The following is a 16,819-nucleotide window of genomic DNA, read 5'->3' as shown; positions in this document are numbered from 1 at the left end:
GCACACGTTTTGGGGTTGGCAGTGAGTCCTGCTTTCCTAAGGGAATCTACTACTGCTTGCACCCGGGGCAAATGAGATTCCCAATCTAGGCTGTGGATAACAACATCGTCCAAATAGGCGGCTGCGTATAGGCTATGTGGTCTCAATGTTTTGTCCATCATTCTCTGGAATGAGGCAGGAGTACCATGCAATGCAAAAAGCATCCGCTTATACTGAAATGACCCCTCAGGAGTAGAAAAACCGTCTTCTTTTTTGCCAATTCTTTTAAGGGTATCTGCCAATAACCTTTAGTCAGATCTAAAGTATTTATGTATCCGGCACTTCCCAATCTGTCAACAAGCTTGTCAACCCGAGGCATTGGGTATGCATCGAATTTGGACACGCTATTCAACTTCCTGAAATCATTACCAAACCTTATAGTGCCATCTGACTTTGGGACCCACACTTTGGGACTTGACCAGTCACTGTGGGACTCCTCTATAATGTCCAACTCTAACATGTTCTTCATTTGCGACTGCTTCTTCCCTAGCCTCGGGTATTCTATAGGGCTTTACATTTACGTGGACACCTCGTTCCGTAATTATGTCATGCTGTATAACTGTGGTCAGTCCGGGTAGGTGAGGGAAAAAAATCTCTATTCTTTTTCACAAACTCTTTAAAGTCCTTCTATTGGGCCACTGGCAAGGTTTCAGTTATGGGTACCTCAGGTGTTAAGAGTGTCATGTCCTTTTGGGGAGTTGGCACTGCCAGTAAAGGCTCTCTGTAGTTCCAAGGTTTCAAGAGATTAATGTGATATATTTGCTCTGGTTTCCTTTTCCCTGGCTGATAAACTTTGTAGTTTACTTCCCCTACTCTTTCCATAATTTCCAAGGGACTTTGCCACTTTGCTAGGAATTTACTCTCAACTGTGGGGACTGGTACCAGGACTCTATCACCAGGGTTTAAGACCTGGGTTTTGGCACCCCCCATTATAAACCCTTCTCTGGGCCTCCTGGGCCTGCTCCATATGTTCCAGTACAAGTGGCATAACAGCTGCGATTCTATCTTGCATCACTGAGATATGCTTAATGATGCTTCTGTAAGGCATGGTCTCTCCCTCCCACATTTCTTTTGCGACAGCTAGTAATCCCCTGGGATGTCTACCATACAGTAGTTCAAAAGGGGAATAACCTGTAGATGCCTGAGGTACCTCTCATATAGTAAACATGAGGTACGGCAGCAAAAAATCCCAATTTCTCCCATCTTTGTCCACCACCTTTTTTAACATGTTTTTGAGCGTTTTGTTAAATCTCTCCACAGGACCATCAGTTTGGGGGTGGTAAACAGAGGTACGGAGATGGGAGGTTTTGAACAACGTGCACACTTCTTTCATGACTCTGGACAGAAATGGTGTGCCTTGATCCATTAATAACTATTTTGGAATACCTACACGACTAAATACCTGGACAAGCTCTTTGGCAATAGCCTTAGCTGAGGTATTACGCAAGGGAATGGCTTCAGGATATTGTGTGGCATAGTCCAGTATTACCAGTATGTGCTGATGGCCCCGGGCAGACTTTACCACTGGTCCCTCCAGATCCACCCTAATTCTTTCAAAAGGCACTTCAATTATTGGTGAAGGTACCAGCGGACTGCGAAAATGGGATGATGGTGCAGTATACTGACACTCTGGGCATGACTCACAATGTTCTTTGACATCTGCATATAACCCAGGCCAAAAGAATCTCTGGGTTATTCTCTCCTTACTTTTCTCTCCCATTATATGACCATGGGCTAAATCTAATACCATCCGAAGATAGGGTTTGGGAACCACTAGTTGCTCTACCTCCTCCTCCCCTTACTTTTACACTCAATACAGCAAGTTATTTTTAAGAGCCATGTAAGGAAAATACACTACTACATTAGGTTCAACAGGTTCCCCATCAATCATTTTAATGTATTCTCTGGCTCTATTGAGTGTGGAGTCTCTTAGTTGTTCCGTACAAAAATTATCTTTCCTGAGTTCTAAGTCAGGCATCACATTCTGTCTACTCTCACTATTAGTGTCAGAGATAATTTCTTGTTCATTAAACTCAAGCTGGGGTGGGATTCCAGCTCCTCCTGCTCCCCAGCCATTACAGAAAACGGGAAAGGATCTACCCCTTTGTTGGACACACTAACAGTTTCCCTTTAAATGTTGCAATGAAAAGGGTCCGAAGCGAGTTCCGGTGTTTCCTCAGCAGGGGGAGCTCTGTCCTAATGACTCCTTTTTGTTTTCCCATAAACTTCAAAAGTGTGGAAAATCTCCCCCCACTACAGCTTCATGAAGTACTGAGGGTACCGCCCCCACTGAATGTGTCACAGTGCCCCAAGGGATATCAATCATAACCACAGTAGTCTGGTAGTCCCGTGTGTCACTATGTATGCAAATAACCCCAATAGTGCTGGGGTGTAACTTTGCAGGATTTACAAAATCACCTTTGACCAATGTTTCAACACTACCAGAATCTAGCAGAGCAGTAACTGGCTTTCCATCAACTGAAATCATACACATTTCTTTTTCCATGCGTCCCCGACATGATGCAGTACACGCCACCTGTGCAAAAAGAGACATGCGTTTTCTCAAATAAGCATTATCACATTGCATTGGTTCATCATTTAGGGAACGGTTCACAGCAATATGACCTAATGCATGGCAAAGATAAAATTTTTCTGTACCCAGTCCATTAAACGGCCTCAGAGACCTTCCTGACCTATTTGGCCAGTCTCCAGGTCCTGAGCTCATAGTCTCATTATCTGTAGCAACAGTCTTGCTGGCTTCTCTGGGCGGTTTTTCACCCCTAGCGACATTGGGGTGGGGCACGGATGGGTTTAACAAGTCCTCAGCAGCAGTATATATTTCCACCAGGTCCACTGGTTTTCAGTCTTAGGGTCCCCATGGCTGACTCACTTCCTCAAAGTGGCAGGGAGCGCGCATAAATAACAGTCCATGATCACACGCTTCACAATCTTAGGGCCTGACAAAGTCTCTGGCTACAGCCACTTCTGGGTGAGGTGCATCAAGTCAAACATCTTGGAACCGGGTGGCTTGTCAGTACTGTATGACCACCGATGCACCCGTTGAGCTTGGTCTGCAGTGGTGAAGCCCAGGCGTGCAAGCATCTCAGCCTTCAGTGTCTCATTATCCCGGGTAGCATCTGGTTCCAAGTCATAATAGGCTTTTTGGTGTTCTCCTGTCAGAAAGGGCGCTAGCAGTCCTGCCCATTGCTCTTTTTGCCATCCTTCTCGAACAGCGACTCTTTCAAAAGTTGCTAGGTAAGATTCCACATCATCTGCAGGTGTCATCTTCTGCAGGTAATAGCTGGCACGCACCATTTTCTGTTCCACTAGCAAAAAGGACCTGGGGACCCCTTCTTTACTCCACCAGGGCCTGCTGGGCTGCAGTTACCTGGCGGGTTATTTCCTGCTGGATTGCAATGGCCTGGTGATTTGCCTCCTGCTGCACTGCAGTGGCCTCTGCGACCTGGCGGTTGCTTTCCTGCTGCTGGTGATTCGCCTCCTGCTGGGTTGCAGTGGGATGCAGCAGGGCTTTTAACACATCCTCCCTCTTTCCACTTGTTCAGGAAGATGCCCGCCAAATCCACCATATGTGGGGGGTTAGTTCAAATGGGGATCACCTTCCCTGGGAAAAAGGTAGTCCAGACAGTAGGTCTTTCTTAAAAGCTGACTTCACATCAGTAGCTCTCTCAGGTTTTTTGCTTCCTGAGTTCCAGACCAAGAGCAATTCTTTGCTGCAGTCCTGTTTTATTTATACCACCTGTTGGTGGACAGAAGTAGACCGTAAAATCTGATCCAGGACAAACCCTGCTAAGGTGGCTGGTAAAACCTGGACCGGATTCCACCTTAGTTTTCTGCAAAAGCATAACGTCATCAATCGCCTCGCCTTTCATTATGTCACACCCTAGACAGTTGGCTCTTAAGGATGGATTTGAATACTACCCCTGGTGGGTGGAATCTCTTAAAATTATTTAATGATTTAATGATGTAATTGATTTTTAAAGTGTACAAATTACTCACTATTCAGTTCTCATGTATTTTTAAAAATGTGTCAAGTAAGGAGACCTGTTCTTTACTTTAAATGATAACAACTTTAGACTGGTTAATGGATAATTAATAATTAATAATAAGTCTCAAAAGGTGCCCCCCCATATAGCAAACACGTTATCAATGAATCTTGGCCAGCAGAGGCAGTTCTGCTGAAGCAAGTTAGAAATAAACAAATTCTCTACCATATATATCTCCATAAAGGCGTTTGAAATTGGGTGGTGGTGGAGGGAGGGGGGGGCGCAACATTAGATCCCAAACCTCTGCATTGTAGGTAAAAAGTTTCCTTAAAAAGAAATTCTCCTCCAGAACAATTTCTAACAACTTCAAAAGGAACAAAATCTGTGCATGTATGTGTGTGTTTTTGCACCAATCAATAGGCGGCGGCATGCCTCCATTCCTAAATCATGAGGAATGATTATTTATAGGCTAGAAACATCCCAAGTCACAAGAATACACCCAGAATCAATCTTTATACCAGCAATTTTATCTAAAAAAATGTCCTGCATCTCGTATATAGGATCTAACATTCATAATAAGCAGTGTTAAATATCTGTCCAAATATTTGGCAAGAGGAGATATTGCTGAGTTTATTCCTGCCACTAGGCAGGGGCGTATCTACTGTGAGGCAAACAAGGCGTTTGCCTTGGGCGGCACTTTGCAGGGGGGCCCCCCTGGGCAGAAGGGCAGAGGCGGTTCTTTAATTAGGCCTCGCAGATGCCTAATTTACCTAATTAAAGAACCTCTGCTCCCAAACAGTCAGGGTCTGAGGAAAGGGTGAGGAGAAGCAGCATGCAGGAGGTCCCCATGAAAGAAGTCTCACACAACCGGCAGGGTAATGGAGGAGATGGCTCAGTGTCTCTGGTCGGGCTGCCTCTTCGTGTAGCAGCATCTGTCTTTTCCTCTCATCTTATCTCTGCCCCATTAAGCCGCCACCGAGCCCCCCAAGCCAATATAGCAACCCAGACGATTGGGTTTTTTTTTCTCGCCTCCTCCTGTGTCAATTCAGTCAGGGAGGGGCCGGGTGGCTCAGCGAGGACGGCTGACAGGCAGTGGCGCGCGCCAATCGGAGACTGAGAGAGGAGGGGCGGGGGCATGGTCCAATGAGCAAGAGGGTTTCTGGAAAAGGTGGGGAGGTTAGGGTATCTGCGACGTAGAGGTTTGAGCGGTGCAGTGACAGGAGGGCGAAGTGTGACATGACTCATGGAGGCGAGGCATGAGAGATGTAATAAGTGCAGAGATGTATAGAGGGAAGAGTTTGTGTAATGTACAGGAGAGAGAAGATAACTTCAGAGATGTATAGAGAGAAGAGTGTGTATACTGTACAGGAGCGAGAGAAAGGAGTGTGTGTGTATTGTGTACAGGAGGAAGAGGGAGAGAGGCCCACTGACCCCATATTATGCCTCACTGATCCCATCCTATGCCCTGCTAACCCCATCTTATGCCTCACTGACCCCATCCTATGCCCCGCTGACCCCATCCTCTGCCCCATTGACCACATACTTTACCCCGCTGACCCTATCCTCTGCCCCATTGACCACATGCTTTGCCCCACTGACCCTGTCCTATGCCCAGTTGACTCCATACCTTGCCCCGCAGACTCCATCCCCTGCCCCACTGACCCTATACCCTGCTCCACTGACCCCATGCTTTGCCCTGCTGACCCATCCTATAACCTGCTGACCCCAGTCTTATAACCTGCAGACCGCATCCTCTGCCCCATTGACCACATATGTGGCATTTGGACAAATTATGTCTCAAGGTCTGATGAAGCTGTGAATGGCTGCTGCTTAACGGTATAACGTGGCTGGGATGGGACGAATTTTAGATGGAGGGCCAGATTTTAGTCTTGCCTAGGGCAGCACAAAACCAAAATACACCACTAACTATAGGGCTTCCGGGTAAATTTACAGAACCTTTATCCATTTTGGGTAATACATAAATTACTGGGGTTGTGGGATACGCTGAATATTAAAGAAATATAAAAAAATTATATTAGGTGTTACTGATGTGTGATAATTGATTAATTGGTCCCTGCTTTAAATAATTTTCTTGATGGGGAGATATATATTTGTGAAACATGTATGTTATTTAGATTATGCTCCAGCCTGAAGAAGGGCGTTCTGTACTTTGCCCGAAACTGTTGCTATGTTACATATGTAACTTTTATCTTTTTGGGCTCTTAATATATTTTAAAGTTGTAAACCATGGATGTTGTATAATAATAAAAAAAAAAAGAAACACCACACCTGCAAGGCAATGGCAAAAATTACCAAGCAGGGTTTTTTTTTTCTTTTTTGATACTTCATGTATGTGATTGAACTTGAAATATGTGAATTTAAAATATTTCTGTTCACTGCTCTTCAAATCGGATCAGCATATGCAGGTTCACATTCATATTTCTATTTCACTTAAGGTTACTTGTCGGGCAATTGGAATTGGGGCCTACTTGGTGAGGCTGGGGCAACGTGTTATACAAGTAGAGAATTCGCACATAATCTTGACAGGAGCCGGTGCTCTGAACAAGGTAAGTACCAGTATTGCAATGTCTCTAAAAAGTACAAACCTTTCCTGGGACTGTAATCTCAGACATTCTACAAGTAGCAGAGAAAGTTTCGGTAGGATATGAATGTTTTGTAATTGCCTCACCATATAGAATAAGTTACTAATTTTTAACAATTTGATTACTGTATTTCAGGAAACATTTATTGGGAATACTTATAACTGTGTTTTATAGCTAAGAATTCTATTATTTCAGGTCTTAGGTCGTGAAGTATACACATCAAATAACCAGTTGGGAGGTGTACAGATCATGTGTAATAACGGGGTGTCCCACACCATGGTACCTGATGATTTTGAAGGAGTGTATACCATTCTTCAATGGCTCTCCTATATGCCAAAGGTAAGGTCCTTGTTGCAATCAAATTTTATGGCATACAGCAGATATAGATAGGCAAAAATGTATTAAAGTGCATCAAAAATCAAAAATTATTGTTGAAAAGAGGTTGGAAATGAATGTGTAGTTTCACAGGGTGACACTGTGAGTACACAGGTAATAGTGTGCCAACGTCCCAATGATGGACATAACTTTTAGTTTTTAAAAAAAATTATTGTTGTTTTTGGGTTTTTATGCACTCTACAATATTCCTACCTATATCCATATTGCATCTTACAAGTCGTTACATAGTTACATACTTTTTAAGCTTGAAAAAAGACACAGGTTAATCTAGTTTATTCTATGGGGGGGCGGTAATCACAAAAACTGGCGCACTCAGAATCTGGTACAGCTGTGCAAGGTAGCCAATCAGCTTCTAACTTCAGCTTGTTTAATTGAGCTTTGACAATAAAACCTGGAAGCTGACTGGTTTCTATACAGAGCTAAACCAGATTTTGCACCATGCAGTTTTATTAAATAACCCCCTATGTGTGTATGCATGTGTGATTTTTATTTTCTAATAGCCCTGTATATTCTGCTTCCTGAGGACATTGCCACATCACCAAAGGGTTACAGAATCGGGAATGTATGTAGACAGCGGTACACAACATAGTTTAAGAACTGAGAGGTGTGGACATATTGCATGTGTACATCAAAATGACACAAATGTAGAAATCTGGGACATGTGCAACCTTACGGCACAGCATACTGCCTAAAAATCTTGGCAAATGCTGTACCTAAATTCTCTTAAACATTGCAAAGATAGAAGTAAAAACTTTTAGAAAATGAAAAAAAAAAAAACATGGGAGGGAAAAAAGAAAAAGTTTTTTTGAAGTTGTCGACACTTTCAGCTACTACCACTTCCTGGGGGAGGGAGTTCAAATTTTTATGGCTGCAAAAGTAACGAACCCTTTCCTCAATCTAAGGATAGATGGGGTGCCTGCATTTTCTTTTTCAGGTACTTCTTTTTGTCTTTATTTTTACTTGGTGATCCTGCAAATTAAACAGTTAATGTCCCTTTATAAAAAGTATGCTCACTCCTCCGTTGTATCTATGGGGATAGCCATAGTTTTCACACAGACTGGACTTCAGACATGCCTGCCTCCCTAAGGGATTAGTAAGCTACAATATATGACTTTTTTTTTTTTTGGATTTAGATAAGCTTCTTAAGTGTCTGTCTGAAACCCATACCTTTTTCTGTTTCATAACAGCCAATAAACTCTTCCTTCCTAAAAGAAAAATACTACTGAGAATTAAAGAAGTGAATTTTTTTTTGACCATTCCATAGATTCTGGTCCATTATAGCCTGTTTGTTATAGAATGCCTTTATCGTCTTTTTGTTCAGAATTAGGGCTCGTTCACAGCAGCAAGCCACACTGATTGCATGGGCACTGGAGTGCGCTGGGAGACATCCGTGTGCATTGCACTGTTTTCTTTTTTTTCACAGAACTTTATTGAAATGTCATGAGTGGCATTTCAATGCAGTTCTATTCAGCACAATGGTGCTGCAGTGCAGTGGTTCGCATTGCAGCCTGCCGCACTTTTAAGGAAAAATAACTGCATGCATGAACAGACACCATTAGAAACAAGGAATTTTTAATTGTTTATTTGTTGGGGCTGCGCTAAAAATCACTGCCAGAATAGCAACACATCTGGTGTGCATGAGCACTAAGGGATAGTAGTGTGATGCCACGTTGAATGGTCTAAAGCAATAATTGAATGCTCCCTAAAAACTTTAGTTAGTAAAGTAAATGTTTTTCTACAGACCTAAACCGTGAAACTTGAAAAACTTGAAAAATAAATGTTTAAATGTATGCAAGAATTGCACCTCTTATATGTATGTATATTATGTTGGTCTCTCAAGGATAAGCACAGTCCAGTTCCAGTCATCTCCCCTGTTGATCCCATTGATCGTCCAATTGAGTTTACGCCTACAAAGGCTCCATATGATCCACGCTGGATGCTGACTGGGAGAGTTCATCCTAGTAAGTGCATAAAATGTACCCATTCTGTCAATGTACTTCAGATTTGAAAATTAGCTTTAATCAAGGACAACTTTTTAATTTTAGCCACCAAAGGGGCATGGCAGAGCGGGTTCTTTGACCATGGAAGCTTCATGGAGATCATGCAGCGCTGGGCACAGACTGTTGTGGTAGGAAGAGCAAGGTAATGTCAACGTCATACCATTCTACCATTTATTTACTAAATTCGGATTGTATACTTATCAATCACCAGGTAAAGCTGAGTTCATGTTACAAGATTATTTCCATTTTCTTTGTAGGCTGGGAGGAATACCTCTTGGAGTTATTGCTGTGGAGACCCGAAGTGTGGAAATGGCAGTGCCTGCTGATCCAGCAAATCCTGATTCTGAAGCTAAGGTAATTTTAGTAATGTCTCCATATAAAAAGCAGTGAGCTGATGTGGTGACAAAGACCAGATGTTATGGTATTTACATACAGGCATAAAGCGTTTCATAATCTGGACAATTCTAATGAGATAACACGACAACCTGTACTCAAATAGACATAAAACTTTTACATTCCATGAATGCTATGTATCAGGATGCCAGTGAGTTGAAAATTCATTGAGCAATTCCTGTTCTCTCTGAGTAATCAGAAAGATCAAGCAATACCTCTTTTGTACTTCTCTTTGGAGATCTCCTCGACATCCAGATAATTATTCAAAATTATGATCATTTCAAGATTAGAGTCACACCTTTGTCCTGTTAATGGTCTTGGTGTGCTAGAGTTTTCGGACAGTGATTGCTGATCTTCATTCCCTGGTTGGTTCTTCACATAGCTCAGCCAGTCTCCGGTACAGCACTGTCTGTTACAACACAGTTTATTATTATTATTTATTATTTCAGGTACTTGTATAGCACCGTCAATTTACGCAGAGCTTTACATATATATATTATACATTCACATCAGTCCCTACCCTCAGGGAGCTTACAATCTAAGGTCCCTAACTCACATTCATACATACTAGGGCCAATTTAGACAGGATTCAATTAACCTACAAGCATGTCTTTGGAGTGTGGGAGGAAACCGGAGTACCCGGAGGAAACCCACGCAGGCACAGGGAGAACATGCAAACTCCAGGCAGGTAGTGTCGTGGTTGGGATTTGAACCAGCGAATCCCAACCACCACTTTATTAAGTTTATCCAAGAATTTAGGGATTAGGGCTTTGATGATCATTGTGATTTCTTTGTCAACAGAAAAAAGCATGACTGTTTTGATGAAACTAAAAGGCTATGTGTATGGGGTACTTTTAGAATTTATTTTATAGTGCATAAAGGAATGTGCAGTAAAGCATACAAACCACAAAGCTTAGCTTTTTCTTTTGCCCTTCTAGAGTGCCTGTAGATGATCATACAGTGCCTTGCAAAAGTATTCACTCCCCTTGGAATTTTTTGTGTTTTGTTGCCTCACAACCTGGATTTAACATGGATTGTTTGAGGATTTGCATCATTTAATTTACAAAACATGCCCACGACTTTGAAGATGTTTTTTTTTTTTATTTTTATTGTGAAGCAAACAACAAATAGGACAAAATAACAGAAATAGTCAATGTGCATAACTATTCACCCCCCTAAAGTCAATACTTTGTAGAGCCACCTTTTGCGGCTAGCACAGCTCCAAGTCGCTTTGGATACGTCTCTATGAGCTTGCCACATCTTACCACTGGGATTTTTGCCCTTTCCTCCTTGCAAAACTGCTCCAGCTCCTTCAAGTTGGATGGTTTGCGCTTGTGAACAGCAATCTTTAAGTCTGACCACAGATTTTCTATTGGATTGAGATCTGGGCTTTGACTAGGCCATTCCAACACATTTACATGTTTCCCCTTAAACCACTCAAGTGTTGCTTTAGCAGTGTGTTTGGGGTCATTGTCCTGCTGGAAGGTGAACCTCGGTCCTAGCCTCAAATCACACGCAGAGTGGTACAGATTTTGCTCAAGAATATCCCTGTATTTAGCACCATCCATCTTTCCCTCGACTCTGACCAGTTTCCCAGTCCCGAATGCTGAAAAACATCCCCACAGCATGATGCTGCCACCACCATGTTTCACTGTGGGGATTATGTTCTTTGGGTGATGTGATGTGTTGGGTTTGCGTCAGACATAGCGTTTTTCTTTGATTGCCAAAAAGTTCAATTTTAGTCTCATCAGACCAGAGCACCTTCCTCCATACTTTTTGGGAGTCTCCCACATGCCTTTTCACAAAACTCCAAACGTGCCATTTTGTTTTTTGCTGAAAGTAATGGCTTTCTTCTGGCCACTCTGCCATAGAGCCCAACTCTATGGAGAGTATGGCTTATAGTCGTCCTATGTACAAATACTCCAGTCTCTGCTGTGGAACTATGCAGCTCCTCCAGGGTTACCTTAGGTCTCTGTGCTGCCTCTCTGATTAATGCCCTCCTTGCCTGGTCCGTGACTTTTTCTTGTGCGGCCGTCTCTTGGCAGGTTTGCTGTTGTGCCATGCAAGGCTAGTGCAAGGATCTTTGACACCCTAGGCGATACCTAATTTTGCCGCCCCTCCTCCCCCCAGCTGCGCCCCTGACTCCACTTTAACCTGCCCCTGCAATACATGTGACCTATCTGACCCCTATGCTGACCCCCTGACACACTGATCCACCTGACTCCTACTTCCTGCACCACTCACATTACACTGACCCACCTGAACCCTACACTGACGCACCTGATCATTACACTGACCTACCTGACACCTACACTGACCTACGTGACACCTACACTGACCTACCTGACACCTACACTGACTATTACACTGACACATACACTGACCCCCCTTCCTGACACCTACCTGACACATACACTCACCCACCTACCTGACACATACACTGACCTACCTGACACCTACACTGACACACCTACCTGACACATACACTTACACCTACACTGACTATTACCCTGACACATACACTGACCTACCTGACACATACACTGACCCCCCTTCCTGACACCTACACTGACTATTATACTGACACCTACACTGACCCCCCTTCCTGACACCTACCTGACACATACACTCACCCACCTACCTGACACCTACACTGACCCCCCTTCTTGACACTTACCTGACACATACACTCACCCACCTACCTGACACCTACACTGACCTACCTGACACCTACACTGACCCCCCTTCCTGACACCTACACTGACCTACCTGACCCCTCTACCTGACACATACACAGACCCACACCTAACTTCCTGCACTACTCACCCCCCCCTCCACACAGCTCGGTGCAGATCCATCCTCCTCCTTACCTCTGCTCTTCGTGGCTTCATCAAACATTGTCAAGGCTCTCCTCAGCACTGGGTGTGCAGAATTGCTTAGTGGTCTCCTCCAGCGCCAACCACCCGCTCCATGATGTCCCCGCCGGGGCCAGGCCAGCGTCATCCACCCGCTCCATGGTGTTCCCGCTGGGCAGGAGGTCAGCTAACAGACGCTGCATCTCCAATGCTCCCATCTCCACCGAGCCCCGCTCTGCTGCACACACAGACACACAGCGCTGCACCAAAGGGACAGGCTGGAGCAAAGGAGTCCCGGAGCGGCGCTGTGAGATATTATTGTGTGAGGAGATGTCACAGCGCAGCATGGCGCTCAGCAGAACACATGGGGGATTGGCGGTGGCACACAACGGATGTGTTCCCGACACTGAATGGGGCGAGCGATCAGGAGAGGAGAGCCAGATCACACACGCCTGAAGCTTCCCCAGGACAGAGGCCGTGGTTGCGCCCCCTAGGCGGCTCCCTACTTCGCCTAGTGGTAGCGCCGGCCCTGGTGCCATGTTCTTTCCATTTGGTTATGATAGATTTGATGGTGCTCCTAGGGATCATCAAAGATTTGGATATTTTTTTATAACCTAACCCTGACTTGTACTTCTCAACAACATTGTCCCTTGTTTGGAGAGTTCCTTGGTCTTCATGGCAGTGTTTGGTTAGTGGTGCCTCTTGCTTAGGTGTTGCAGCCTCTGGGGCCTTTCAAAAAGGTGTGTATAGGTAATGACAGATCATGTGACACTTAGATTGCACACAGGTGGACATCATTTTACTAATTATGTGACTTCTGAAGGTAATTGGTTGCACCAGAGCTATTTATGGGCTTCATAACAAAGGGGGTGAATACATACGCACATGCCAATTATCAGTTTTTTATTTATAAAAAATTGTTTTATGTATATATTTTTTTATTTTACTTCCCCAACTTAGACTATTGTGTTCTGATATATCACATATAATTCAGATTAAAAAAAACATTGAACTAAAGGCTGTAATGTAACAAAATAGGTAAAAAGCCAAGGGGGGTGAATACTTTTGCAAGGCACTGTAACTGTTATCAACTATAGAAGGTATTTAGAGATCCACCCTTCATTTGTAGTGATCACTTACTAAGTGGACCTGCCACAACTTATGCAGTAAAAGGAATAATATGCGATCTTATGCAGAAATGTTTCAAGACCTGATAATGAGCCCCACTAATGCTCATGCATACTGGTTATTGCTATAATGCTACTTATTGTAACAAGTGATGCTGCCACCTGGTCCCTTATAGAATGATGTGTCCCTATTACCTGAAGATGCTACAGTGCTTGGTTCAATTTTCCAGTGTCCCCTGTCTTCTTTATATATATTCTTTTGTAATTCCTTTATTTACCAGTAAAGGTCACAGTACATTGACATACAAAATACAATGTTAGATATAGATATGTAATGTAGTCATGGCATATAGAGAGATATATGCATGTAGGGTCCCAAGCACTGTGACAATATAAAAAGTGCAGTGACATAACCAGAATATCAACAGTTCGATAACATGACCGTACTGTGGTACATCAAATGGTAGAAGATAACCAGATAAAAATCAGCAATTCGAAGGCAACTCCAGAGTGAGGTCTATTCCCAGATAGCAGAAGACCACTTGATGTAGAATAAGGCATTATAAGATGGGGCTTGAAGATAAGATTGTGTTAGTTACGCTTTAAGTATCATAGAAATACCTACAATCACCAATGCAAGGGAACCAGTGCATTTTAGATCTGAAAAACAGGGAACAGGGCATGGTACATCTTTTACATCATTGTCAGTCAAAATAACAGTTTTTTTTTAGAATGGGGAAGGGTAGAACTTTGACCATTTTTTTTTTTTTTTATTTCATTTCTCTACTGGGAACACAGCGTCGAAAACCTGACAAAGATCCTAACCTCTTCCCTACGCTAAAATTGTCTGGATTTTTAAATGAAGTCAGGCATTTATTAAACAGATTATATTTTGTATTTTTAATGTAGATGTGATGGTTTGTTTTAGATCATTCAACAGGCTGGACAGGTTTGGTTCCCAGATTCTGCATTTAAGACTGCACAGGCAATTAAAGACTTTAACCGCGAGAAACTGCCATTAATTATCTTTGCAAATTGGAGAGGATTTTCTGGGGGTATGAAAGGTAAGTCCTACAATCTTTGACTCAAAATTTCTATAAGAGTGACCCAACTCAGAAAATTAAAAAAATGTGTTCATATGCATATCCCATTTATGATACAATATTTTGTTTAAGTAACATCTTGCCATGAATGCGTACATGCTGAATGCAGTGTCAGCTTAAGTTGTCGCTTTACTCCATAGAAAATTTTGTTTTCTCTAATGCTAACTCTTCTAAACAATATATGGTTGTTGTATTAAACATATCATAAATCCTTGTTATATTACACTTTTATGATCGAAAACTACTTTTGAGCTAGGTTTGAAGCTAACATCTGTCCCCGTTGTCCTGCCAGAGGTGACATTTGGCATCTTGCTCCTTTGTAACATTGTGGTAATTGACAGTTGGAAGCAGTAGAGTGAGAGGATGTTGCTTCCCTCTTCTATCCCTTCTCCTTCTTGTCACACATTATACTACACAGTTTGCAGTATGACCCTGTGTCAGATAGCAGCTGTTGATCAGAGACCTGGGAAAGGTGGCATTAGTAATGAATGTGTTTTTTGCCTTGCTCATTTTCACCTTGTCTCTTTCAAGAAACAAACAGGATTGGCATTATAGAGAAGTAGCTTTGTACTGTGTGTGCTGATTGTATTTATGTGTGTGCACTGCTTTTTCCAGACATGTATGATCAAGTGCTAAAATTTGGGGCATACATTGTGGACAGCCTGAAAGAATTCAAGCAACCTGTTTTGGTCTACATCCCACCTTTTGCGGAGCTAAGAGGAGGATCATGGGTTGTCATAGATCCTACCATTAATCCTAACTACATGGAGCTTTATGCTGACAAGGACAGCAGGTGTGTAGTCTCACTAATCACTCCATCACTTCACCTATTTTTTTTCAGTAGCTTTCTTTCCTACTTGGTAATGCTTTAGTAATGGTGACTGCAACATCTGGCACTTGACCTTTTGCACTGTATACTTTCAGATTGACCTAATAGCACCCATTAGACAGTTGTACTAAGCAGATGGCTTTAATTTTGACATGTTTTAAATGGATGTATTAAGACCAATATAGTTTTGATCTTTTTTGATGCAAAACTGTATCCCTTACAGCTACTATAAAAGAATGCCTATAGCTGTTTAACAACTTTCAATTTCTTTTACTTTTTAAATCAGTAATGCAGAATATATTTCAAAGGCCCTCTATGCTAAATAATGATCTGGTGACCCACAACCCAATGTCTACCACTGCTGTCCAGTGTCTGATGCTTTAAAGAGCTCCCTGGGAGCAGCACTGTGTCACAGAACTTCTCTGTACTCCACTGGTAGCAGCTTTGTTGGGTATACACGTATGTTTATACATCTGTGTAGAAGTACATGACGTACAGTGGGGACGGAAAGTATTCAGACCCCCTTAAATTTTTTACCCTTTGTTATATTGCAGCCATTTGCTAAAATCATTTAAGTTCATTTGCTTTCCTCATTAATGTACACACAGCACCCCATATTGACAGAAAAACACAGAATTGTTGACATTTTTGCAGATTTATTAAAAAAGAAAAACTGAAATATCACATGGTCCTAAGTATTCAGACCCTTTGCTCAGTATTTAGTAGAAGTACCCTTTTGATCTAATACAGCCATGAGTCTTTTTGGGAAAGATGCAACAAGTTTTTCACACCTGGATTTGGGGATCCTCTGCCATTCCTCCTTGCAGATCCTCTCCAGTTCTGTCAGGTTGGATGGTAAACGTTGGTGGACAGCCATTTTTAGGTCTCTGCAGAGATGCTCAATTGGGTTTAAGTCAGGACTCTGGCAGGGCCATTCAAGAACAGTCACGGAGTTGTTGTGAAGCTATTCCTTTGTTATTTTAGCTGTGTGCTTAGGGTCATTGTCTTGTTGGAAGGCAAACCTTCGGCCCAGTCTGAGGTCCTGAGCACTCTGGAGAAGGTTTTTGTCCAGGATATCCCTGTACTTGGCCGCATTCATCTTTCCCTCGATTGCAACCAGTCGTCCTGTCCCTGCAGCTGAAAAACACCCCCACAGCATGATGCTGCCACCACCATGCTTCACTGTTGGGACTGTATTGGACAGGTGATGAGCAGTGCCTGGTTTTCTCCACGCATACCGCTTAGAATTAAGGCCAAACATTTCTATCTTGGTCTCATCAAACCAGAGAATCTTATTTCTCACCATCTTGGAGTCCTTCAGGTGTTTTTAGCAAACTCCATGCGGGCTTTCATGTGTCTTGCACTGAGGAGAGGCTTCCGTCGGGCCACTCTGCCATAAGGCCCCGACTGGTGGAGGGCTGCAGTGATGGTTGACTTTCTACAACTTTCTCCCATCTCCCGACTGCATCT

General features: G+C 43.0%; 1 protein-coding gene and 1 non-coding gene across 5 annotated transcripts in view; both read left to right on the top strand.

Annotated features, from left to right (window-relative positions):
- The window catches only part of ACACB (acetyl-CoA carboxylase beta), a 170,296-nt gene that overhangs the window by 138,576 nt on the left and 14,901 nt on the right, over positions 1-16,819 (top strand). For all 4 annotated transcript variants that reach the window (XM_073629848.1, XM_073629831.1, XM_073629839.1 and 1 more), the window contains 7 exons: positions 6,500-6,610; positions 6,842-6,985; positions 8,883-9,003; positions 9,088-9,184; positions 9,300-9,396; positions 14,346-14,481; positions 15,136-15,313. In XM_073629848.1, coding sequence (XP_073485949.1) covers positions 6,500-6,610; positions 6,842-6,985; positions 8,883-9,003; positions 9,088-9,184; positions 9,300-9,396; positions 14,346-14,481; positions 15,136-15,313 — 884 coding nt within the window. The remainder of the gene's footprint in view (positions 1-6,499; positions 6,611-6,841; positions 6,986-8,882; positions 9,004-9,087; positions 9,185-9,299; positions 9,397-14,345; positions 14,482-15,135; positions 15,314-16,819) is intronic.
- Positions 9,715-9,846, top strand: LOC141125035 (small nucleolar RNA SNORA3/SNORA45 family). Its single transcript, XR_012241337.1, has one exon. It is a non-coding gene; the product is annotated as a small nucleolar RNA SNORA3/SNORA45 family (small nucleolar RNA).

Source organism: Aquarana catesbeiana, linkage group LG01 (assembly GCF_042186555.1).
Source record: "Aquarana catesbeiana isolate 2022-GZ linkage group LG01, ASM4218655v1, whole genome shotgun sequence".
Classification (NCBI taxonomy): domain Eukaryota; kingdom Metazoa; phylum Chordata; class Amphibia; order Anura; family Ranidae; genus Aquarana; species Aquarana catesbeiana.
The sequence above is the reverse complement of the archived record's forward strand: the minus strand, read 5'-3'. Positions and strand labels throughout refer to the sequence as shown.